Genomic DNA, 26,278 nt, shown 5'->3' with positions numbered 1-26,278 from the left:
CATCATTTAATCAATCACAGTTTCTTCTCATGGGTTTTGGCTCAGATTTCTTTCCCCATTTCAATATATATGCTGTAGGTTGCCCACCATTAACACACTGCTGAATGCTTTCTTTCTGTATAACATACTGGATTTTAAAGTTTGTTTCCACTTTGATTTGACCATTCTACCACGGGCAGCTTTCCAAAGTCTGTTTTTTACTTCTGAAGCATTCAGCACAGAAACGATTTCAAGATGCACAGATTTTTTTCCCCAACTACCAAAACCAAATCCATAATTCAAAGCATTCCTAGCCTCTTCACACCCCCCTCCGAGCTTTTCTTGCCCAAAGGCCCTTACTTCAATGCAATGGAAGGAATGAGACCTTAATGCCGGGTTTCGGCCTTGAAGAGTAAGTAGCATCCAGCTAACAAAGCTGACCTCGGCAGGCTTGTCGGCGGTGCCGCCTGCAGCAGGAGGGCGGCCGGGCCGGGCCGCTCGCCCCGCTCGGGGCCCGCACTTCCCGGGGCTCGCCCTCCCTCCCCGCGCCCCGCCCCCTCCTCCCGGGCCCGGGCCGCGGGCGTGCCTGGGTGCGGCCCGGCGCGGCCCGGCCCCGCGCCCTCACCTCCTCCTCGCTCTCGGTGCGGAAGCACAGGCACGCGGCCCGCTTCTTGTAGCCGTCGCCGTCGTAGGTCCGGGTCTGGTTCGACTTGAGCTTCATCATCGTCCGGGCCCGGGTCGGGCGGGAGGGGGAGGGGACGCGGAGAGCCGAGCCGCCGCCGGGTAAGGGGCCGGGCCGGAGGGAGGAGGGAAGGAGCCGCTTCTCCGCTACAGCGCCCTGCCGCCGCGCCGCCTCATTCCTGCCGCCCCAGGCCCGCCGCCGCCTCCGTCACGGCCGCCGCCGCCGCCCGCTCCACGGCCGCCGCCGCCCCCTCCGCCGGCGCCGCCGCCCCCGACGACGACCGGGCCGCCATCTTGGGGCGCGCTGCGTCAGCGGCGTAAGGCCGCGCCGGGCGGGCGGGCGGCTCCCGCGCTCCGGGCGCAGGCGGGCTTCGGGAATGGCGCCCCCGGCCGGCGCGGCCCGAGCCTGCGCCCACGGCGCCGGCGCAAACGGGCGCCCGGGAGGGGCCGGCCCGGGGCGGGGCTGGGGGCGGCTGCGCCCCGCTCCCGTGCGGGCTGAGGCGGGGCCACTCACAGTTCGATTCCTTTATTTTTGGTTGTTTTTTTTTTTAGTTTTTTTGCTAGGCAACGGGGTTAAGTGGCTTGCCCAAGGCCACGCAGCTAGGTCTGAGCTCAAATTTGAACCCAGGTCCTCCGGACTCCAGGGCCGGTGCTCTATGCACTGCGCCACCTAGCCGCCCCCCGGGGGCCGCTCAGACCACGCTGCTCGTGTCCCAGGCGTGGACACGGCCCCAGAGCCGCTCTTCCTTCACGTGTGTGTGTGTGTGTGTGTGTGTGTGTGTGTGTGTGTGTGCCCGTGTGTGTGTCTGTGTATATGTGTGTGCCCGTGTGTGTTTGTGTATATGTGTGTGCCCGTGTGTATGTCTGTGTATATGTGTGTGCCCGTGTGTGTTTGTCTGTGTATATGTGTGTGCCCGTGTGTGTTTGTCTGTGTATATGTGTGTGTGCCCGTGTGTGTTTATCTGTGTATATGTGTGTGTGCCCGTGTGTGTTTGTCTGTGTATGTGTGTGTGCCCGTGTGTGTGTTTATCTGTGTATATGTGTGTGTGCCTGTGTGTGTTTGTCTGTGTATGTGTGTGCCCGTGTGTGTGTTTGTGTATGTGTGTGCCCGTGTGTGTGTTTGTCTGTGTATATGTGTGTGTTTGTGTATGTGTGTGTCCGTGTTTGTCTGTGTATATGTGTGTGTGCCCGTGTGTGTGTTTGTCTGTGTATATATGTGTGTGTGCCTGTGTGTGTGTTTGTGTATGTGTGTGCCTGTGTGTGTGTTTGTGTATATGTGTGTGCCCGTGTATGTGTGTGTTTGTATATGTGTGTGCCCATGTGTGTTTGTCTGTGTATATGTGTGTGCCCGTGTGTGTGTTTGTCTGTGTATATATGTGTGTGCCCATGTGTGTGTGTTTGTCTGTGTATATGTGTGTGTGTGTGCCCGCGGGCAAGGGGCCTGAACCCACCTTCCGCCCTCCCACTGTGATCTCCACGCGCCCATCATACATTTCTTTTAATGTGACAAAATACTTCCAAAAAATGTCAGGGCATCCCCTGGTGCCCAGCCCGAGGCGCTCCTCCCTGTGGGTCCTCGCTGGCTTTTGGTCCTTTGCCACCCCCACGCTTCATCCCCGGGTGGTTGCATGGTTGCCTTGTGAGGGTGAGGGGACGGGGAGTCCGGTGCCCCCCACTCGCCTCCCTTGTTCCCGGACTTCTTTTGGTCACCCTTGAACCTCTTTGGACCCAGGGCCTCCCCCTGCCCCTTCCGGAGCAAAGCTTCCGAGTACAAGTTCTAGGTTCCCCCCGGTTTTCTGAGATGTTCCACAGCAAATCTTTTTCAGTCACCTAAGACTTCTTATTGATGTTTCTCTTCCCCAGCCCCACCCAGAAGAGTCACGGTTCAAGGATCCCACGTTTAGCCTGAAAGTGAATTCCTTGGACTCAGCAGGTAGGTGACCCAGAGGGCCAAGCCTCAGATACTTTTTACCTGCGTGACCCTAGGCGAGTCACTTCACCTTCTTTGTCTCAGTTTTCTCATCTGGAAAATGAGCAGGAGGAGGTATCTTTACCAAGAAAACCCCAAATGGGATCTCAGAATCGACAGGACTAAACGGCAGAAGTTCTTTGGGAGGGTGTGGCTGCCTTAAGTATCAAACTGAAAAGATTAGAAATTAGTCAAAAACGTTCCTTTAACTTCCTTTAATAATATATTATGGGTTACCTAGCTGTGTAGCCTTGGGCAAGTCACTTAACGCTTATTTTCCTTGCAAAAACCATAAAAAATAAAAATGAGCTAGCTCTGTGCCCTTTGGCAAGTCACTTAACCATTGCCTTACAAAACTAAAACTGATAATAATAATATATTATGACTTCAAAAGCTGTGAATTCTTATTTCATTATTGTGAAAAGTATATAATTTAATCTGTTTGAAAAAGTGGAAGAGATACTAGGTCTGGAGTCAGTTACTTGCTATGCTAGCTCTTGGCCATGTCTTACCTCTACAGAACTCAGTGTCCTTACCCATAAAAAAATAAGGTTAGACAAATTTACCTTTAAGGTCCCTACCATAGATTTAAATCTATGATCTGATGATCATTGTGGATATAGTCTCAGTTTATGAGCTGTACTGGCCAAAAAGCTTCATCAGCTGATGGCAAACCTCTCCTTTACTTAGTAAGGTTGGTCTTTCCAGGACAGGCCATGCCAGCAGGTTGATAGTTTAAGCACCTCCTACTTAGTATTAGGGCCAACTAAGGCTTAATTTCCATAGCATTACCTTTAAGAGCCCGGGGCTACCTTCATGCCACAGTGAACTTCAGAATAGGACTTTATTACCTTTGTGGCCTTGAACAAATGTATTTACTTCTCTGTGACTCGCTTTGCTTATCCATAAAGTAGGTAGGTTGGATTAAGGAATAAATTTATTTTATTCCTTCAACATGAAGCAGGGAACTATGAGTACAGAAAAATATTGAAATCTTTTCCATATTGTTAAAATGTTCTTTTTTCCTTCTGTATTGGCTTTTGTAAACCTCATTTGTGGTAAAAGAGACCCCTATGTCCTTGTGAATCCTAAGCCATTCTGAATTATATATACATACATACATATATATATGTAAAATGTTTGATCTTGGTCCCATACAGGATAGTTATACATGTGAAATACATGTTACCTTAAACCAAATATTAACCCCTCCTTCAGTAGATATTAACCTGAGTAAATGGTGCCCCTGTTCCCTCCCTCCCAGAAGGGCATTTAAGGAGAGCCTGGTTTCCTACTATGTATTTTTTTCCATGTGGCCCTATCTCTGAAAGAATTCTTAACTCTCTATAAGATGTTTGACCAGTTTTCTCTATCATTTATCTATTGTTTACTGTAATTTTTAATAAATTTGTTATTTCTTGCCTTTGCATTCCAGAGGCAAATGTGGTCCTATGAATTCTTTACCAAACCCTAAATTCCAGCCTAGGGAACCTAACATTTACTATGATAATCAACTTCAGGCATTTATGGACCATTGCTTAAAGCTTTATTTCATTTGTCTTAAATTTATTTCATTGAAGTTTCAACATATACTTGCTTCATCTCTATGCTGTTGACTTTTATCTACTATAGTATCTACTCTTAGACTTATGTCCTTTTAATGTGAAGTCTTAACTTTTTTAGTTAGCATAAATCCCTGCATATTTCCTAATCTTTTTCCTCTTCTTGATTTTCATTATATATCTCCATATATAATGGGAAAAAAATGTGACATATCAAGGAAGTGAAATATTACTCAAAAGAACCTATGATATATGATATTCCCTTCCAGTACTTGTCCTTTAACTTCAGCATGGTGTCTCCACTCAATGTCCTAGGGGGTGGGGGTGGGGGTGTAGGAGTGGGCAGGGGAGGAGGCATTTCTTGTTTCTTATGATAGCATCAAGTTACCAATATTCTCAGCCTTTATCACTTCACATCTGGATTATTGCAATATCCCACTGTTTGGTTTCCATGCCTCATCTCTCCTCACTTTCAGTCCATCATCCACTCATTGATCAAAGTGATCTTACTAAAACAAAGGTCAGACCATATCATCTGATATCAAATAAAAAATCCTCTGTTTGACTTCTAAAGCCTTCCCAATCCTTTCCTAACTTTACATTCTTCTTACATTTTAATCCCTTTGAAGTCATGCAAATCTTGACTTAAGGGGGAGATAGTGTCTTAAAAGAAAAAAATTAAATAAAGATAAAAAAATCCAATAACATGATCTTGCTGCTATGGATACTCAAGACTAAATCTCTCAACTGTTCTTTTTACTGACTGCTATCTGGGATGCTTTCCCAATTCACCTCTCTCTCCTGGCTTCCCTTGCTTTGTATGAGATTCAGCTCATATCCAGTCTTCTGCAAGAAATCTTTCCCAGTATTTTCTCAACCAGTGCCTTGCTTGTACTACCAATTCCCATTTAGACTGTATATTTTATATGGTTATTTGTGCATTATTTACTTCATTAGAATGAGCTATTTGAGAGTGGGGATCATTTTTTTTTCATTTTATCCCCCAAATTTAGCAATAGTAGGCAGTTAACACTACATAATACTTGCTAATTGACCAATAAATATCACCCCTTCCATCTTCCAGATAGCCATCCATTATAACAACAAAAATTAAAAAGAAAAAAAGTTTAGCAAAACTAGCAGAAAATTTGGTGTTCTTTACCCATAGTTCCATTTCTCCATCTCATAAAACCTCCCATCTCTGCAAGGGAGGCTATAAAGGTACTATACATAGTCAATTTATAAAGATAAAATGAGAGATATATTGGAAGTTTTCCTGCCCACCTTTTATGGATGAGACCAAGGCTTACAGAGGTGACTTAAACACTCTTATCCAAGTCCTTGAACTTCAGTCCAGTGTTTTCCACGACTGTTGACAGTTAAAAAAGCAAAAATTCCTTGGGGAAAAGCAAAAACCATAGTGTATGGAATCCTACAAAAGGCATATACTACAAAAGGCATATAGTCTATAGGCCAAATTCAAACCACTTGAGATTTTTAGCAAAAAAAGTTTATTACTTACTAAAATTAAGCATTTACAATTGCACAAGAATTAACCACCATGATACACTAGATTTGCATTGCTCAGTGATTTTTTTTTAAATCATTTGGCCTGCCTGCAAATAAGGCAGGTCTCTAATCATGTGGCTTACAGTTGAAGAATCTAGATCAATAGAAAGTGTCTGAGAATCTTAAAACCTGGATGCCATCACTTACTATGAGACTCAGACAGACCTACCAGCAAGCTGTAACAGTAGTCCAGAGTGGTGGCAATGCCAGAGGAGAGAAGGGGGTATATTGCAGAGATACTACAAAGTCTTAGCAACAGATTGGATATGGAGTGTGTTGGGGTGAGACAGTGAGGAATCCAGGAGGACTCCATTGTGGTGAGCCCTAGGGACCAGAGGGATGGCATTGCCCTCTACTGTAATTGGGAAAGGTGGGATGAGGGGAGGCTTTGGGGGAAAAGTTATAGATATGTTGAGTTTCAAATGTCTATTGGACAGCAGCTAGATGGAGCAGTGGGTAAAGCACTGGCCCTGGAGTCAGGAGTACCTCGGTTCAAATCCAGTCTCAGTCACTTGGTAATTACCTAGCTGTGTGGCCTTGGGCAAGCCAATTAACCCCATTTGCATTGCAAAAAAAAAAAAACCCTTAAAAAAATGTCTATTGAACATCTGGTTTGAGAGGTATAAAATGCAGTTGGAAATGGGAGGTTGGGAGAGGTAGGGCAAGAGAGACCTGAAAATTGTTAAGACTACTAGAGATGGTCATTATAACCATGGGATCTGGTGAGAACACTAAATGAAGTAGTATAGAAGAAAAGTGGGCTCAGGATGTAACTATTGTCTCATAATCTTATCCTTGAGTTTTTCACAACTCTTGGCTCGTGCAGCTTTAATTTAGCTTAATCTCATATTTCACCTTAGTCTAGAATAGTTTACCTGCTTTATGCTCCAATTTAATTTAGTCCCTCTGCCATTTCTACTTCAAAAAAACCTGAGGAATTTTCCTTAGACTCAAAAGAAGTCACTGCCCATATAGCTTTCCCATCCTTCTGCATCCCTTTTGCACTGAGTTGAAAGGTCTCTACTGATTCTTAAACTTCTGGATTTTGACATATATTGAAGCAACTTCTTTTAATCTTGTTTGAGGCACTCTTCAAATTCTAGCTTGCATTCAGTCTGCCCCACTTTCTCCCTGTTCTCTTAGCATGAATAATGTGGCCCTTATTGAGAAGATGCCCTTTTCCCTACAATAGCCTCTTTGACTGTCAACTAACCGTACAAGAATTATTTTTCATTTGTTTCTTCTTTTGGGTCTGTGCCATATATTTTCCCTGGGCTTCCAAGAAGGTACTTTAAAATACAAAGTGCTAGGGCTTCCTTGTAGGACCTACAATGTAGGTTATAGCATTTTAAAGCTGTTCCTTTTTTTTTCAAGCTACCCTCATTGTGTCCCAGTTTCTTTTTGTACAAATGAGTAACCAAGTGACAAGTTTATTTTGGTTTCTCCTTTCCCAGCAGAATGTTGAATTCAAAGTCGTTGTTACTATCCCAATTGCTTCCTGTACCAGTTCCTAGTAACTATTTAGAAATTCAGCATCACGTACAGCACTGTGTCCACACACTCCAGTTTTCAATGAATGATATAATGTGCAAGTCAAGCAAAGTTTTAAAATTTACCAAAATGTTTTTTTCCCTTTAGGAATCAAATTTCTTCTCAAAAATTCAGTTACACACTTTGAGGTAAATTGCTAAAAATATATGTGAATTATTGAAGAATTTCCTATCTAGACTAATCCTGCAGCTTTCTCAAGTCTCATTTAACATCCCTAGTTTTAGCATTCTAGTCAGTCCTTTTTTGATTTATACAATATGGAATTTCTTAACAATAATATGCTCCTGTTACTATCCTTTACCAGTGTTACTTACTTATTCAAATCTCTCCTTTAAATAATTTGGAAATAACATAGCCCAATGATTATCCTACCAAGTTCACCAACATACCAAATACACCAGGGCCCCCATAGAAATATTGGTAGTATTCAGATTTACTTATTCATTTTCAAACATCTGTTTATTCTTGTTCTATTTAACATTATTTCACAAATCTTTTTATCTTAGTGGTCATAATATGGTGAGAAGAAAAAAAGCTAGAACTGTGAAATAGCAATACCTAGATTTGAATCCCAACTCCTGTTTTTAGGCTTCTGACCCTAGTGCCAGAGAACTAGAAGCAAAAGTTTAAATCCTAACTCTGACACTTAACTAGGTCTGTATCCACAAGTCACTTGTGATCCTTTTTATGGTAAAAACAGAGAATAAATACTCTTATCTACCTCATCCCTATAAGGGACAAATGACAGACTGGATATAAAATACTCTGCAGGCTATGTAAGTTATTTTTTTTCTTTTATTAAAGATGAGTTTTACAATTTTTTCCTCCAATCTTACTCCCCCCCCCCCCCCAGGGAAAGCAATCTGTCAGTCTTTGTTTCCATGTTGTACATTCATCCAAATTGAGCAAAAGTCACTTATTTTTTTAAAAATATTTTGTTTTAGGGGAGGCTAGGTGGTACAGTGGATAGAGCCCTAGCCCTGGAGTCAGGAGGACCTGAGTTCACATCCTGCCTCAGACACTTAACAATTACCTGGCTGTGTGACCATGGACACGTCACAACCCCATTGCCTTGCAAAAACCTAAAAAAAAATTTTTTTTCTCCAATTAACATGTACAGTTTTTAAACATTTTCTTTTAATGCTGCAAATTTAACTTTTTTTAAAAATCGAGTTCCAAATTTTCTTTCTTCCTTCGCCTCCCAATTTGAGATATTAGTGATATTGTGAAGGAAGTCATATCAAAAGAAATTTTTAAAAAATGAAAAATAGTATGCTTCAATTGCATTCAGACTCCATAACTTTTTTCTGGAAAGAACATTTTTCATCATGAGGCCTTTGAAATTCTTTCATTACTGTATGGTTAAGAATAGCTGAATCACTCACAGTAGATCACTGTACAATATTACTCTTAATCTTCTTGTTCTACTCATTTTGCTTTCTATCAATTCATAATTTTTCCAGGTTTTCCTGGGAGTATCCTGATTGTCATTTCTTTCAGCACCATGGTATACCAGCACAACCATATGCAAAAACTTGTCCAGCCATTTCCCAACTGATCAACATTGTCAATTTCCAATTCTTTGCCAACCACAAAAAGAGGTGCTACAAATATTTTTGGACAAAGACATCATTTGCTCCTTTTTAAAAAAAATCTCTTTAGGATATAGTGGTTCTATAAAAATCATTTATTGCAGGATATTTTTCATTTTTCTTGCCAATTAGTTTGTAAGCTTTGGCCCAGGAGTCAAGGATTCCAGGTTCTAGATCTGACTCAGCTAATTCCCTTTGTAAATTATTTCCCCTCTCTAGGACTCAGTTGTAAAATGAAGGTTTTGACCAGATTTGTCCTGCAGAACCCTTCTGAGATTTCTTTTTTCAGATTTTTGCAAGGCAGTGGGGTTAAGTGGCTTGCCCAAGGCCACACAGCTAGGTAATTATTAAGTGTCTGAGACCGGATTTGAACCCAGGTACTCCTGACTCCAGGGCCGGTGCTTTATCCACTACGCCACCTAGCTGCCCCTGAGATTTTTTAAATGCACTAAATAAAATATGTAGAATACGGAAAATAATTGTTTTTTAAAAGTTCATGGACACTAAGTACCGTCAGACTAGATTCTGCTCTTTTTATCTTTTCCACCAAGTCTGATGATCTGACAGCATTCTGATTTAATGTTGTAATATAGGCTCAAGTTTCACCATCTTTCCATGCTTAGCAGCAGCATAAGATTTTCAGGAATATGGAAGCTAGGTTCCAGTACTTCCTTTTAAGGGCCTAGGATTTCATATTACTGAAAGAAACAAAGCTCCAGCTGAAAAGCTATAAAGACTTAGGGCATTAAGCCATTTGGGCTAGAAAGTACAAATTCATTCATTCTGTTTTGGTAAGAAGGAAAAGGGAAGACAGGGAGCCAGTAACATCTTGGAGTCTAATCCAGGTTAAACAATCGCCTCTGCGTGTGAACACGGGCAAACCACTTGACATCATGCAAGCCAGCTGGAAAATTGGATAAAAAGCCAGACCAGGCAAAGGCAGCCAATGGGGCACTGAAAGTTTCCCCAAACATGAGTCTTTCTGCCAAAGAAAGCTTCCCCTACTGGCAATGAAAGTTCCAAATTAGCTGTTGAAAATGCAAGGCAAGAGATTTTTGCCTCGTAGTAGTCTGACATCTACTGGTTTCTAATCAGGTTGCATAGGCAAAATAAAAATATCATTTTTCAACAATTTTTGCAGGCTTGGTTGGCTTTCCTCTAAAAAAATGACCCTTATTTAGTAGAAAGGATTCTGCAAACCTTCATTCGAGATTTACAATTTATGACTTCTGCTCCTGGAATGCTTTTAAGCTAACTTTTTATAGAACCCTTGCATAGCTATTACTCAAGTTAATGTTGCCAAGAGTCCTCTTCCTAACTTTGCCTATTCAGAGTAATTAATCAAGGGGCGGTTAGGTGGCAGTAGTGGATAAAGCACCGGCCCTGGAGTCAGGAGTACCTGGGTTCAAATCCGTTCTCAGACACTTAATAATTACCTAGCTGTGTGGCCTTGGGCAAGCTACTTAACCCCGTTTGCCTAGCAAAAAAACTTAAATAGTTTAGGGAGAAGTACAAACAATTCTATGAGAGGTTGACTTCCTAATACTTGATCTCACTTAAATTCTCAGAGTAACTTAAAAAGGCCTATTGAGGATAATATAAAATCAAGATAAGCAAATTCTTGAAAAAGCAAAATGCAGGAATAGAAAACCTAGGATTCTCTTCTAAATTTTTTTAATTTATATTCTGCCTTTCAAATCCTTCTGCAGTAAAGTTTCTTAATTTTTCTGTCATGGGCTCCTCTTGGTGGTTTAGTGAAGGCTATGGACAATGTTTTTAAATGGATTAAGTACATAGGATTACAAAGGTAACCACTTATAGAGTAATCCAAGTATTAAAAAAATTAACAAGTTCACAGATCTCAGATCAAGAACCTCTGCTCTACAAAACTCTTGCTGAGATTTTGCATTCCCCCCCAAAGAATCAAGAATTCTATGCAGAGAATCTTTTCATCTACTACAGGAAGAAAAAAAAAGTTTACTACTTATGATTGTGATTAAAATGAAAACTTTGCAAGAGCAACCAATCCCTCCTAAATCAGCATTCAGTGACTTGAACTTATTAAACAAATGACCCAGTTTAGACTATAGTTTATTAGAACTCAAAAACTATGAATTTCTCCAGCTTCTCAGGGCTTTCATCTTAAGGACAGTTTAAAAATTCCTCTTATTACAATATAAAAATTGAAATTTAACCTTTTCACTGGTGAAAATACTCTCTCCACTAAGAACTACATTCATGCATTCTTGCTAGTACCGAGCAGGCTTTACTGAGGGGAAAATACAGAGTCCTTAGGAACACTTTTAGGCAAGCAGAATAGACAGCTCCCATTTCAAAACAGCTCTCACAGAAAGTGAGGGTGATGGATCAATGTAAACATGGAAACAATGTATGTGTATGTAAAGACTGATAAACTGCCTTGTGTTGGGAGGAGGGAAGTAAGATTGAGGAAAAATTGTAAAACTCAAAATCTTTGTGTATATATAAAATAGTGAGGGCAAGAAAGCTGTTTCCCTAACTTCCTCCTTTCACCTCCCCAGATACTACAGATGGTACCTTTCAGTTCAAATACTGATATACAAGATATACAAACAAATCAGTCATCTTTCCTGGGAATGACCAAAAGTACAAAAGACTACAAATGCCAACAAAACAAGTACATAAAACCTTATTTTTCCCCAAAATTTTATTCAATATGAAACATATTTCTATGGTTTATTGAGGAGGTTGACCACGTCCACGACCAAATCCACCTCTCTGTAAGAGAAAAGTAAACAGTTACATTCATATCATAATTGCATCGGTCCTTCCAAAAAATCTTATGAGCTTTGCTTAACTCCATCAATATAGTTTAAAACTGAATCCCCCCCAAAGGAATTCTTAGTTTCTCTGAGATGGTCTAAGTACTTCCAAGCAGTTCTTGTGGCCCTAGAGATGATGAGCATGGATGGCACTCTCACAAAGCCTCACAAAATTGTCTGCCTATGTAAAGGTGTGGAATTCTATCCACTCTCCAGCAAAGGTATACAGACAATACAAACAAGTTTCTAAAACCTACCCAGGTTCAGGAGAATAGTTACATGTATATATCAAAGTCCAAAATGAAATTACTTACAAATTGGAATTCTGTTGCTGACCCAGCCCCAGCTTCAGCCTTCTTGTCAGCACCAGCTAGGAAAATGAGCAGTAAGTTAGAATGACTATCTGGTCTAAGTTTCAGATAAAAACCCCAAAGAGAAAATGGGAGAAGAAAAAGCAGTATTTTAAATTTAGTCATATCCCCCTACCCCAAAAACATTTATCAAGCATTTACTAGGCACCAAGTCCTGGGTATTATGTTCTAAATGCAACAACAGGTGACTGCCCTCAAAAAGCTCAGGTATGTGTCTCTCTTCTCTCTTTGGAACTGAACTTTGGAAGAAGTTAAGGACTGGTAAGGAGGGAGAACAGTGCAAGCATAGGGACAATCTGTGAGGGGAGGGAGAGATCGTCGGAGGAATCATCAAGGAGATTGGGAAGGCTAGATCATAGGAATAGTGTATAAAGTCTAGGAAAATGGAAAGGGCCCAGTTGTGAAGAGATTAGCTACCAAAGGAAGTCTTCTTTGAGCCCAGAGGTACAAAGGAATCACCAGAGTTTACTGAGGATGGGCGTATGAGTCACTTTAAAAAGTCAGTTGAAGGGGCAGCTAGGTGGCGCAGTGGCAGAAGTACCTGGGTTCAAATCAGGTCTTAAGACACTTAATAATTACCTAGTTGTGTGGCCTTGGGCAAGCCACTTAACCCCATTTGCCTTGCAAAAAAAAAAAAGTCAGTTGAAAAGGAAGATGGATTAGAGGGGTGGGAAGTGGCAAGAAGAATGATTAGAAAGCTATTATAAACAATCCAAAAAAAATGAGATTAGGACCTGAACTAAGAATATGGTTGTGAGAACTTAGAAGGGGACAGAAGTGATATTGTTAAAATAGATTTAGCAACAAATTGCATGTGAGGGAAGTTAGAGCAGAGTGAATGAAACACACTGGGAGAATGCATCAGAAAACTGAGAAGAACAAAGGGAGTTAGTTTACTTAGGACAGGTTGAATATAAGATGCCTGTAGGACAACCAGTTCCAGATGTTCAAATCACAACTGGCATGGGGTGGCTAGGCAGTCCTTAGAGCACCAACCCTGGAGTAGGAGTTTCTGAGTTCAAATTTGACACATCATAATTACCTAGCTGTGTGGCCTTGGGCAAGCCACTTAACCCTATTGCCCCACCAAAAAAAAAAAAAAACCTAAAGAAAAAAAGTAATTGGTAATTCAGGACTGGAGAACAGGAGAGTAGGGCTGGATATATAGATCTAGGAAACACGCGCAGAGATGAAAACTGATGAGAAAACCAAATAGATTATACAGGAAGAAAAGGGTAAAACATTTCGGAGATGTAAAGAACATGAAATAACAATTAAGGAAAGTAAGAGACAGCAAGTGGGGAATGATGAGAACACGTGAGTTTCTTAAGGATGTGTTATCTAAGGCAAGGAGAAAGGTCATATCTTGATGCGAAACAGGAGTGAAGGAGATAGAAGGTAGAACACTGAGGAAAGGAGGGGAGAAGGAACTTTGTCTCATTTTTTTTTTTTGGTGAAGTATGAAGCTAAGCCTCAGGAAAAAGGGTGGGTGGGTGGGGTCATAGGAGGGTTGAGAAGGGAAGTTCAGATAAGTTGTGGGAAAAAAGGATTGGGGGGGTGGAACAATAGCTTTGATGCTCTGAGGGCTCAGTTGAGATAATGTATATCAATAGTGTATCAGTACATTACAGAATAGAAGATAAGGAAGTCTAGGATTGGAGTAATTGAGGGCTGGTGTTATGCAAAGAGTGTAACAGGATAAGGGAGCAGGGATTTTAAGTAGAGAATAGTATAAGGATTGAGCTGGTTTATTCCAGGGGTTTAAAATTAAGAAAAGAATTGCTGGTTTAGGCATGACAGCTTTGGGGGTAACAGGAAAAGAAATGAAGGTGAAGATTGGATGAGGGGGTCATAAGGCACAGGGAAAAAATAGATCGATCAGATAAAGGAATTTAAAAAGGATTAATTTTTCAAGTCAGAACTATTAGAAGTGGTTGGAAAGGTCATTGGGATATTAAATAGTCAAATATAGGCTCAATGAATGAAGATGCACCACTTTTCATTCAACAAATCCTAGCCTTTTGAAATGTTTATTAACTGAATAAAGGTGGTTCAAAGGTCTCTAATAACCCCAACTCTCACCACTAATCTAGGCATGAATCCTGAGATTCTGACTTTTAAGATATCACCCAACAGACTCATTAGGTCTCCCTTCAATCCCTGAAATGACCTGCCTTGTACAATAATTTGTAATTCTCATAAAGAATTCTTAATAGTCCCAAGACTATTGAGATCTAGATTTGCTACTATAATGCAGTGACTCTGCAGTCTGAGAGAAGAAGTCACTACCCCATCCTGCAAACCTTCAACCCAGAATTATACCACCTCCTCCTCCAACCTACTTTGTATGGACAAGTTACCTACCCTAAGCTCCTGGAGCAGTCATAACACACCTCCCCCCTCAGGGAGGCCACCAAACGTCACTACCAATATAATATCCCAACTGGCTCCTCATTGCCATCAGGCAATTTGTTTATTCTCCACAATTTCCCAAACCTCCTCAGATCTCATACCACCTCTCCTCATCTCAATGGAAGAAAAAAAGAGACATTACTAAAAATCTCCTTTGGATTCCATAACTCAATCCCCCTTCTCTCCTAGGCAGTTGGTAGACAAGGGATTCAGTGCCAGGCTAAAGAGTCAGAAAGATGGGTTCACTCAAGGCCCCAGACACTTACTAGCACCATATGGTACCCTGCAAAGTTACTTCATCTATCTCAGTTTCCTCAACTTAAAAAGAGAATAGTATCTACTTTCATGGTGGTTATGAAGATCAAAACTCTTTGTACAATGTTTGGCACACAGACAATTATACAGACACCAGTTGTTAATAGCAACAATACAATCAAACTCCTTTGCTTCAGTCTCAGAGGAAGAAGCAGGCCTTCTCCATAGCCAAGGCTGAAACTTTCCATTATTCCCAAGTATTATGGAAATTTTATTCTCTAGACAGTCTCTTGCTCTCCACCCCAAGGTTCATTTCATTCTTTAAAAAAACAACAACAAAGGGGCAGCTAGGTGTCACAGTGGATAAAGCACCTGAAGCATGGGCCCTGGGGTCAGGAGTCTGGGTTCAAATCCTAGCTGTGTGGCCTTGGGCAAGCCACTTAACTCCATTTGCCTTGCAAAAACCTAAAAACAAACCCAAAAAACCCCCAAAACAAACAAACAAAAAATCCCCTTTGAACTAAACCCTTAGAAAGGGCTGGGCACATTTGTTTCCTCCATCTTATTTCCTACTCATTAATCAATCCCATTTTATTACTCTTTCCAAGATTATCAAGTATCTCTTCATTGATAAATTTCACCTTCAGTCATCTTCTTTGTATAGCTGGTCCTTACTGGGTTTGTACCTTTTCTCCTTGGTTTTCCCCTTCCCTACTTAACCTATATATACACCTACTCTCCTTTATATTCTCGTAGTAATGTTACCTTCAGTTTTTATGAAGGCTGATTCACAAAACTACCTATCAAACTTTTACTTCCTTATTAAGCTGCATTTCCCACCCTCTCTACATCTCTAAAGATATCTCAAACTCAAAATGCCTTTCCCCTAAACCCACCCTTTCTTTCAACCATGCAAGCACTCAACCCACAAGTCATTCCTATATCCAAACAAATCTAGTCAATTTTATCTGACAAACTCATTTACATTGTACAAAGAGTTTGGATCCTTGTAACCACCATGAAAGTAGATACTATTCTCTTTTTAATTTGAGGAAACTGAGATAGATAAAGTAACTTTGCAGGGTACCATATGGTGCTAGTCATCCATAACCCTAGTTCAAAGCTACATTGCCAGGGGCAGCTAGGTGGTGAAATGGATATGGCACTGGCCCTGAAGTCAGAAGGACCTGAGTTCAAATCCAGATGCAGACACTTTTAATTATCTAGCTGTGTGCTCTTGGGCAAATCACTCAACTCTGTAGCCTTGCAAAAACCAAAATAAAGTGATCTGAATCTTAAAAAAAAGCTACATTGCCTCTTACATCTGAATCTCTGCATCAGTGACTGAATTGGTCTCTTCCAATCTTTAATAAATACACCTTCCTCCACATTGTTGCTAAATTCTTAACGTTCAGACCTTGTTATTCTCAGGCACAAAAAGCTCCATTGATTTCCATCCCAGGTCAAAATACAAACTTTTCTGCATGGCTACAGGAACCACTATTTCAAATAATCAACTCTCTCAAACACACATCCCAACCACAGCAGTTCTATTTCCTGTTATCCTATGCTTGGAATAGGATATTCCTTTATAGTTGAAATTCCAAACTTCTTGCAAAGAGCTCAGTTCAAAAAGATAGATACCTTCTGCCTGAAGCCCTGATCAGTAACTGTTAAGATTACCCCCCTCTCCCTTACACAACATACTTTGTATATACTTACCAGCATAAGGTCCCTCCAACCTTCAGCAAAATACAAGCTTCAGGGGGAGAATTTTCTTACATAACAAGTGCTTAAATAAATATTTATTCAATCAAATTAACAATATTCCCCTGTAGCAAGATAACTTACGGGGAGCAGCACTTCGTCTGTATGTGTCTCTGTCAGCTTCACCCCGAGTAAGCCGGGCAGGTCGCTCACCCTCCAGACCTAAAATAAATCAAGCACACTATTAATATCATGAAACCTAGTTAACTGGAATTTTGAATATCCATATTCCTGACTTTTGAGTAGTTGTAGGAGAAATTGTGTTCCCAGAACTCTTTAACATGAAACAATACTCAAAACATTATCTGCTTCCCCCAAAACCACTTATGAAAGGTTATACAAATCAAAATATTGTATGCTTAAAACAAAGTTAGTAGAAACTTTATGCCAAATGACTGGAACTTTTGAAATAGCCAGTTTCTAAAAATGGAGACCTTTGCCTCTCAAATTATCTTCCATCTAGGAAGGTTCTAAAACTCTTTTCAGTTAGGCTACTTTCCCCTATATTTACTCATTAAGATATTTAAGTCCAAAGGTGTGTGTGCAGATACAGCTTCATAATACCAGAAGTTAAAAGGGAATACAGGAAAATATTCTAGAATACCTAGAAAGTGATGAGCATATTTTCAAATTTCATGGAGGTAGTATAAGAGACTTAACTGTTTTCAGTAGGATTTTTTAAAAAGGCCAATATAATTATCAGAAATTCTGTACAGATCAAACCCTTTGGGAGACAAAAAAAAACTACTAGAAGCAGGTGATGAGGAGTTGTGTGCTGAATAACTAAGATAGAAAGAAGAGCTAAGGAAATGTTGGAGCAAAAAAGATAGAGGACAGTCTGATAAAATAATCCCTCTCCATCTAAGTAGTTCCAAAAATGAATGAATGAACATATAAAGGATTTACAAGATAGCAGATTTACCTTACTAACCCCTCATACTGGAGCAAAAAGCAAAGGTTGAAAGGACTTGAGCAAGGTTAATTAATGTCATAAGTCAGTTCTTAAAAATAGACTTTAAAAAGCTTTGTTATGACAATACCTCTATTTTATGTACTTCATTGTTTCTCCTCAAGAATAGTTTTACTCCCAAGGCAAATAACATTCAACTACAATATCCACTTCCAATGAGTATTCTACCTTGACACAAATGATGATGGTGATATAATCACATAATTTTAAATATAATACCTTTAGGCCTTGGCCTTCCAGTTTCAGGTCTACTTCTGCGAAGAGTGGCAGGCACAATCTCAGGGGGCAGGTGAAGATAATCCCGGAGGTACTGAATGCCCTCATTGGTGAGATACCAGTAGAAATGCCTCCATGCAAACTGCTCCTTAACATAGCCACGAGACTTTAGAGACTGAAAGAAGAAAATAATTAGTTTATCATTTGGGTTCTCACAACCAAATGATCTGAAGAAAAAGAAACTATGAAACTCTCTTTAATTGCTTCAAGATTTTTTTTTTTTGCTGGGAGTAGGGGAGAACAAAAGCATTTCCCTTAAAACAGTCCCAAGAGATAGGCTATGCTGGTATTTTCCTCATCTCACAAAGCAAGACTTAACAGACATGGAGTGTTATCACCAAAATAGGCTAGCTTTCCTGGATTATTAGAATATGTGGAAAAAAGTGTAAAATAGGAAAGGGTCAGATTAAGAGCTTAAAATGTCAAGCAAAGGATTTTATAATGGCCAAAGAAGTTACAGAGAGCTAATGGAGTTCACTGAGGTGGGGGAACCAACAAGATCAGTCCTGTGTTTTAGGAAAATGATTTTGGTGGCTGACTGGAAGTTACTTTGAAGTTGGAGAGAAAAGAAGCAGGGAGACCAACCAGAAGGCTATTTGCAATAGCCTAGATATAAGGTTATATGGGCTTGTACCAGTCTGGCTAATAATATGTGAGTGAAGAGAAGGAAATTTTATGATTTCTTATAGATTACTTCAAAGCAGTCCCAAAATCAAGCAAGATTTTTTCTGGACAAATATTTTTTATTTGAGTCACTCCCTACACAGCTCTCATTGTCCTTTAGTACCTGCATGGCCTTCATGACATGGAGATTGGGCACATTCTTGTCTGCCAGCTCAGGATGCTTTGGCATGTGGACATCCTTTTTGGCTACCATTACTCCCTCCTTAAAAAGGAGTTCATAGATGGCAATTCGGTTCTTCTTGGGCATCAACATCTGAAAGACAAGAGTGTGAGCATGAGGAATGTACTTAGTTATTGGCCAACACTTCAATATAGTATCTCCAGACAATTCTGTTACCCGGGCAACCTAAAACAGTTTTCAAATCAGGTTCTAAATTTTCAAAGTTCATCTGCAGAGTAGTTCATCTTTACGCTCAAATATAGCTCAACCCTTAACCATTAAATAAAATCTTTGAATATAATTGACAACTATTTATTTTCTGAATAAAACACTGTCGAATAAGAATAGTTGTTATATCAGGCAAAAGCAGCGAGTTGAAATGATAACCAAAAACACGAGGTAGAAATATCACTCTGGAGAATGAAAAAACTTATTTCCATTTACCGCAGTTTCTGTGTCTTTCTTGATAAAACTAAGGGAATTGGAGTAAATTCTAAATTCTTTTAGCTCCAAATCCCATAATCCTATCAAAGGAAAACCAAATGCCTCTAAAAGCATAATCGTGGGGGATCTGAATATAAACACAAGATTACTGAAAACCAAGAAAACCTTAAATATTAAAAGAGATTGCTCAAGTACTTCAAGTAGAGAAGAATGCATCCGTCTCTGCCAAGGTGTCTGAGAAAGTACACCTTTAAGCGTTCGGGTTCAAAATCCAGGTGTTCTTACGCGGGTGCATGACCCTCTCTAGGCTTAAGTTTTTCCACGTGTAAAATGGGGGAAATAGATGTTTTTTGAGATGTTTTCTAGGTCTCAATCTGTCTTTATGTGAGTTCTTTAACCCAGCCCGCCTCCCCCAAGCCCCTGAGCTGTGCCAGGTCCTCTCCAAGGCAAGGGGGGGGGGGGGGGTGAGGGTCTGCAGCCAGGACTAGAAGCAAGTATTCGCCCCAGAGATGCAACAGAGTTAGGGTGCCTCCCGGCCCCGCTTCGGGACTGTGGGGTGCCAAATGCGGGCCGCGGCCTGGCCCGCGCCTCGCCCCCTCCTTCCAGCTAACTTGCACTCCGACGCGATGGAAGTCTCCTTTCTTGCTGCCTGAAAATAATAGCACTCGCGGGGCTAAGGAAGCCCGCTGGCCCAAGGCCACGGGCGGCCAGGGGTCTTAGTGGCGGGATGGGCCCGATGCGGTGCGGATGGGAAAAAGGCCCCATTCCTAGCTCACCTCGGCGGCGGAGACGGGTGCTGCTCTACAAGGAGCCCAGGAGAGAAAGGAAAGAGCATGCGCGGCGCGGCTCCTCTTCCGGGCTTCGCTAAGGACCCCGCCGATGACGTCAGGAACAGGAGGGCCTTGGATGTCTTCGCCAGTGCCTGATTGAAAACTTCCAGGAACCCTTGAAGGGCACCTTTTGATGGCCTTCTGCGATTAGTTTCTTTTAGATGACGCAGGCGGGCATGACCCTCAAAGGAAAAGTACCCGGGTCGCCAGTCCTTTTTAAAGGAAAAAATCCAATTGAAAGTTTCTTAGAGGATGGATGATTTGTAAATATCATTCTGCGCCTTTTCTCCAAATTCAAATGTGTGATGCGTGTGTACACAGGCATATGGATATAGGGATGGATATATCAATATACATATTTAAGTGTGTGCCTGCAGATCATATTCAGTATGTGCACGAAACCCACATATATACACATTATATACTTATGTGTACAATAGATACCTGTTTGAAAGAAAAAGCAAAAGGTCATTCGTTGCTTTTCATTTAGTCTGACTTTTTATGACTCCATCTGAGGTTTTCTTGGTAAAGATATTGAAATGGTTTATCATTTCCTTCTCTCATTTTTAAATTTTACAAAGTAAACAGAGGCAGACACAGTGAAGGGACCTGACCAGGGTCACACATCTAATATCTAAGGCCAACACTCTGACCACTATGATGCCACTTTCTGTGTGCCTGTGTGTGTGTGTGTGTGTGTGTGTGTGTGTGTGTGTGTGTGTGTGTGTACATAGTATGAAAGCATAGAGAGATGTATCCTGTAAAAGATTTGGATTTTATTTGACTCATAAAGCAAGCCAGAGAAGTCAGTAGGGTGAACTAAGAAGGGAAAGCATTCCATAGACCTGGGTGACTGTTATAAAATACACCTGGGGTGATAGAAACTTGTCAGAGAGTAAGGTATTAGACCAGAAAGGCAGGAGAGAAGTAGGTTGTGAAGGAATTGAATACCAAAGAGAATATTTTCTATTTTTATCTTGGTGGTGATAGGGAGCCATTGGAATGTAATGGATAGGGGAGTAATTAAATACTGTCTTTTCCTTTTTTATATTTCCTTCATCTATACTGTATATATCTTGTATGGACAGGTTTTGGTACATGGTCTCCATCAGAATATAAGCCCCCTTTGGGCAGGGGCCAGTTACTTCCTTTGTATTTCCAGCGCTAAGTCCAGTGCTTGAGGCACATCATTTTTAATAAATACTTGTTTGATTGGCAGTCGCCTCCCCTCCCCAGTAGTCAGGCAGAAATAACAAATAAAAGCAGATAGGGAGAAGATATCCACACAAAGAGAATACTGAATTGATATGAACTTTGAAGCTTATAGAGACTGGGCCATAAAGATACCTTTTCCCTAGGTCCTGCTGGACACCCCTCAGTATAGGTTTTTTTGTTTGCTTGTTTTCCATATGCAAAATACAGAGATTACTCCCCTCTGGCAAAAAAGTTTATGGGACTGTTCTTTGTTTCAGCTCCTTTTCAGTAGAAACATGTTAATTACATGTTAGATAAATGTGCAAAAGAACCTTCACGAACACTTGGGTATTTTCTTCAAGAAGCAACCTAACACTGAAGTCTTAATGACCATCTTGCAAAAACCTACTATAGACTGTTTTTTGCTAGGTTTGGGTTTGGAAATTACAGATTGACCCAGAATAATCTTTTCTCCCCACCCTCTCACCCCCAATCTGGTTCTTTTAATACAGATTTATTACTGGATAAAATTTCTTTACAGTTGTTAATTCATGCAATATTTCATTATATGAACCAAGGAGTATAATAATCAGGAATGTGGTCAATTTGGTTGAAGAGGAGAATGTAGAGGCAGAGCAGCAGCTCTTTTCATGAAAAGAAAAACATTGAAGTTTTCAGAAAACTTTATAAATTTCAAAACCCTGACCAATTAGGACTTCAAAAGACAGAGGATATAGCATAGATTTTCAGACAGCCCATGGATTAATTTGTTTTGTTCAATTATTCTTGCTTGTTGAAAGTCAAGGCTTCTATTTGCAAGGAAAGTGAAAGATTCAAAAAAAAAGAAAAAGAACAAAGGAAGGAAGGAGAGAAGAGAGATGGGAGGAAGGAAAAAAGGAAAGAAAAGGAAGAGAAAGAGGGAGAGAAATTACACTAATAAAATGTTTTTAAATGTATAGAAAAAAAATTAGAAGCAGACATTATAAGCAGGACAATTTTGTACTACTTTATTGTGTTTAATATAAACTTTAAAAACTATGCAGAAGTTCACAATACCATATACAATACTCTTTTTTGCCTTTGTTGAGCATTTTAAGATTGTAATAAAAAAGAAAAATTTAAAAATCAAAAGAAATTTGAACAGTTCTAATTTTAGAACTTAGAGTCAGAGAGACTCACCTATCAGCATTCAAATGTAGCCTCAGATACTTACTATCTGTGTGACCCAGGGCAAGTCACTTCACTCTTCTTGCCTCAGTTTTTTCAACTGGAAAAGGAACTGGAAAAGGAAATGGCAAAACACTCCAGTATTTATGCCAAGACAGCCCCATATAAGGTATCAGAGTCAACATGACTGAAGCCACAATAGCAATTCTATGATCTTTTGAACAAATACAAGACATGATTAGTTGCCCACTGAATATGAATTCTGCTGTACTCCTTATGGTTAATGTCCTAGTATTAGTGACTCCTTTGATAAGTTACAAGAATAAAACTAAAGGGGGGTGGCTAGGTGGCTCAGTGGATAGAGCACCAGCCCTGGAATCAGGAGTACCTGAGTTCAAATCCGACCTCAGACAATTAATAACTACCTAGCTGTGTGGCCTTGGGCAAGTCACTTAACCCCATTGCCTTTCAAAAAACCTAAAAAAATATCTCTAAAGAATAAGACTAAAGAATTTGGGGGTTAACTGAGCATGTACTAATGGATGAAAATAAATAAAATTTTTTAAAAAAGGGATAGGAAGACCTTAGTTGCTAAGTTAAGAGGAGACTTCTACTGGATTAAAGACCCAGATCTGGTATTAGGAAGATCAGGAAGTCTTGAGAACTTGGAATCAGAGATTTAAAGCTATATAGATAATCTATATTTTTTGACCTTCCCAAAATTGTGACACATTCTCTGACAAATTATTTTCTGACTCATGAATTGTTTCATATTTATTTATTTATTTATTTCCTTATTCATTTGTTTATTTACAGTTATTTTAGAGATGATTTTTGTTGTTCCATCACATTCATTCCTACTGCCTCCAGTCAGGAAGCCATCCCTTATAACAAAAGTTTTAAAGGGAGGGAGAGAGTAAGGAAGGGGAAGCAATTTATAAAACTAATCAACATACTGACTGTGTTAGTACATGTAACATCCTTCATCCATAGTCCCCCACATTTGTCTGCTGTGAAGGAATCTAAAATACCTTTTCTTGGGACAGCTAGGTGGCGCAGTGGAGAGAGGACCAGCCCTGGAGTCAGAAGGACCTGATTTCAGATTTGGCCTCAGACACTTAATAATTGCCTAGCTGTGTGACCTTGAGCAAGCCATTTAACCCTATTGCCTTGCAAAAACTAAATATATATATATAGAGAGAGAAAGAATAGAATACCTTTTCTTAAGTCTTCCCAGAGAATCAGGCCTAGTTGTTTTTATTTCATAACGTTCTCTTTCTTTTTATTGTTCTTTCTTTTAATATAGTAGTTCTACATGTTGTGTTCTTGGTTTTGCTTACTTCATTCTGCATCAGTTCATATAAACTTTCCAGGCTCTGTGAATATTTTATATTCATAATTTCTTATAGCAAGGTAATAGTCCATCACATTAACTTATTATACTTTTTTTTAAACCTATCCCCAAAGACTATTTCCAAACTTTGGCTACCACAAAAAGTGCTGCCATGAATATGAGGTATGTATAGTACTTTTCTGGGGCAGCCAGAGAGTGCAATGTATAGAATACCCAGCCTGGGATCAAGAAGACCTGAGTTCAAATTTGACCTTAGACACTTAGAAGCTTTGTGATCCTGGGCAGATCATTTTATCCTGTTTGCCTCAGTAACTTATTTGTAAGATGAGCCAGAGAAGAAATGGCAAACCACTCCAATATCTTTGCCAAGAAAAGCCCAAATGAGGTCATAAAGAATTAGATACAACTTAAATGAGTGAACAACAACAAAATAGTATATTTCTGTCTTTATATGCCCAGTACTGGGATCTATGAGTCAAAAGAGATAGACATTTTTAAAAGCTTAAATCCAAATTACTTTCCTTTTTTGATTACCTAAAGCTAAGAATCTGTATTATGCAATACTGGCTATTTAATATATCTATATCTATCTATCTGTCTATCTATCTATCTATCTATCTAAATTCACTATGCAATTTTCAAAGTTGTCCTGCTAGTCATTATTTCTTAGACCTTACTTCTATTCTCTTCTGTTCATTTAAAAAATGGTCCATCAAGGGGCGACTAGGTGGTGCAGTGGATAAAGCACCGTCCCTGGAGTCAGAAGTACCTGGGTTCAAATCCGATCTCAGACACTTAATAGTTACCCAGCTGTGTGGCCTTGGGCAAGCCACTTAACCCCATTTGCCTTGCAAAAAAACTCAAAACCAAACAAAAATAAAAATTGGTTCATCAACCCTTTCTTCTTCTTTTCTACTTTCTCCTTTTCCTCCTATTTTTATTTTGCTAACTTTTCTGGACTGGGCCCAATTCAGGATAGTCCCGTGGTGATTTATGCTTGATATTAGAACAAAATGAGACACACATAAATTAGTAAAATGAAATTAACTTAGCAACAACAGGAGGATAGTCAGTAAAGATAGATATTGAAAATATATCAAACTGATTAAGGTAAGAAAAGCTTCCTAGCCTGGGTTGCTCACCATTTTCCATTAGCCAAGTATTAGGGAGCTCTGAAGCTCTTCAAGGCTATTTTCTACTCAGGTGACCAGAACATGATGTCAACAACCTGAGGCAACTAAGTTTTGAGTATGGCCTCAATACATTTTATTAAAATGAGTTTTCATTAATATATTTTGTTTTTATGCTTTATCATAGTTTCCTCCAGAATCCCTTCCTGTTCCCTTTCCAAGAGAGCAATTCCATAAAACATAATATTTTTAAAGGAAAAAGAAGAAAAAGAACAGAAAACTATCAGCAAAACTAATGAATAAAAAAAGTCTGAAATATATGTAGGGTACAATATTTGTAAATCACTCGTCTCTCCAAAAGGGTGGTTTGTAAGTGTCTTCTCATAGCTTCTTTTGAGTAATACTTGTTTTTATAATTTTGCAACATTCACTTGTGTGGTGTGTATATGTGTATGTGTGTATGATTGTTTTTTCCATTTACATTGAAAATTATCATGTATACTTTTCTCTTGGTTCACCTTACTTCACTCTGCATCATTTCATGTAGGTCTTCTCAAGCTTCTCTACATTCATCATATTCATCATTTCTTACAGTTCAATAATATTCTATTATATTTGTGTACCACAGTTTGTTTTGCCATTCCTCAATCAATGAACATTTTCTTTGTTTCCAATGCTTTGCTATTATGAATAAAAAGTACAGCTACAAATATTTTATTCCATTTAGTAACTTTATTTTTACCAATAGTCTCCTTGGGATAAAAGTTTAGTAATGGAGTCTGAATAAAATGGTGTATACATTTTAATCCCTTTGTTTACATATGCCAAGTAGCTATTCAAGTTTTATACCAATGCACAACTCTACAAACAGTACACCTATTTTTCCTTAAGCTGTTCAACTTTGTTGTCATGTTTTCTCAACTTTGACAATTTTTTGAGTGTAAGGTGAAACCTCAGTGTTGTTTTTGATTTGCATATTTGTTATTATTAGTGATTTGAAGCATTCTTTTTCTTTTTTTTAGGTTTTTTTTCAAGGCAAATGGGGTTAAGTGGCTTGCCCAAGGCCACACAGCTGGGTAATTATTAAGTGTCTGAGACCGAATTTGAACCCAGGTACTCCTGACTCCAGGGCCGGTGCTTTATCCACTGTGCCACCTAGCCGCCCCGGTTTGAAGCATTCTTTTATTTTTTACTTTATTTAAGGCAATCTTGCTTGTGGTTGTTAATACTTCTCATTTTTTTTTTTTGAAAACTCCATCTTCTCCTGTCCTTTGAGCTCATAAATACTGAGAAATAACTTTTGGTTATATGTGTGTGTGGCTCATTCAACACACATTGTCCATTTCTACTTCAATACTGTCTCCATGGACATCCCCTTCTCACTATTCACCACCATCCCCTTTGCTCATGCCTTTATTACCTCTTACCTGGACTATTGCATGGTGTCCTAATTGGTCTTCCTGTTTCAAGTACATGCCCATTTTAATTCACTCAGAAGCGAACATTAAAAAAAAAATCAGTGAGTCAAAACATGAAAGTGATTCTAAAAAACAAAAAATA

At 39.8% G+C, this 26,278-nt stretch overlaps 2 protein-coding genes and 1 long non-coding RNA gene across 4 annotated transcripts in view; 1 reads left to right on the top strand and 2 right to left on the bottom strand.

The window, feature by feature from the left end:
- Positions 1-910, bottom strand: part of NUDT3 (nudix hydrolase 3) — a 96,529-nt gene extending 95,619 nt beyond the window's left edge. Inside the window, exon 1 of the mRNA XM_074236517.1 lies at positions 605-910. Within this exon, the coding sequence (XP_074092618.1) occupies positions 605-703 (99 nt within the window). The 5' untranslated portion in view covers positions 704-910. The remainder of the gene's footprint in view (positions 1-604) is intronic.
- LOC141523374 (uncharacterized) overlaps positions 631-26,278 on the top strand; it is a 50,289-nt gene continuing 24,641 nt past the window's right edge. For both annotated transcript variants that reach the window (XR_012478468.1, XR_012478469.1), the window contains exons 1-2: positions 631-762; positions 2,524-2,593. This is a non-coding gene — a long non-coding RNA (uncharacterized LOC141523374). The remainder of the gene's footprint in view (positions 763-2,523; positions 2,594-26,278) is intronic.
- RPS10 (ribosomal protein S10) lies at positions 11,572-19,911 on the bottom strand. The gene is made up of 6 exons (XM_074236518.1): positions 19,820-19,911; positions 18,543-18,692; positions 17,699-17,870; positions 16,594-16,671; positions 12,019-12,074; positions 11,572-11,660 (listed from the first exon to the last, which is right to left on the bottom strand). Exons 2-6 carry the CDS (start codon positions 18,690-18,692, stop codon positions 11,619-11,621), a joined length of 498 nt encoding a protein of 165 aa, XP_074092619.1. The 5' UTR covers positions 19,820-19,911; the 3' UTR covers positions 11,572-11,618.

Source organism: Macrotis lagotis, chromosome 5, assembly GCF_037893015.1.
Source record: "Macrotis lagotis isolate mMagLag1 chromosome 5, bilby.v1.9.chrom.fasta, whole genome shotgun sequence".
Classification (NCBI taxonomy): domain Eukaryota; kingdom Metazoa; phylum Chordata; class Mammalia; order Peramelemorphia; family Peramelidae; genus Macrotis; species Macrotis lagotis.
This window is presented reverse-complemented; position numbering and strand designations above follow the sequence as displayed.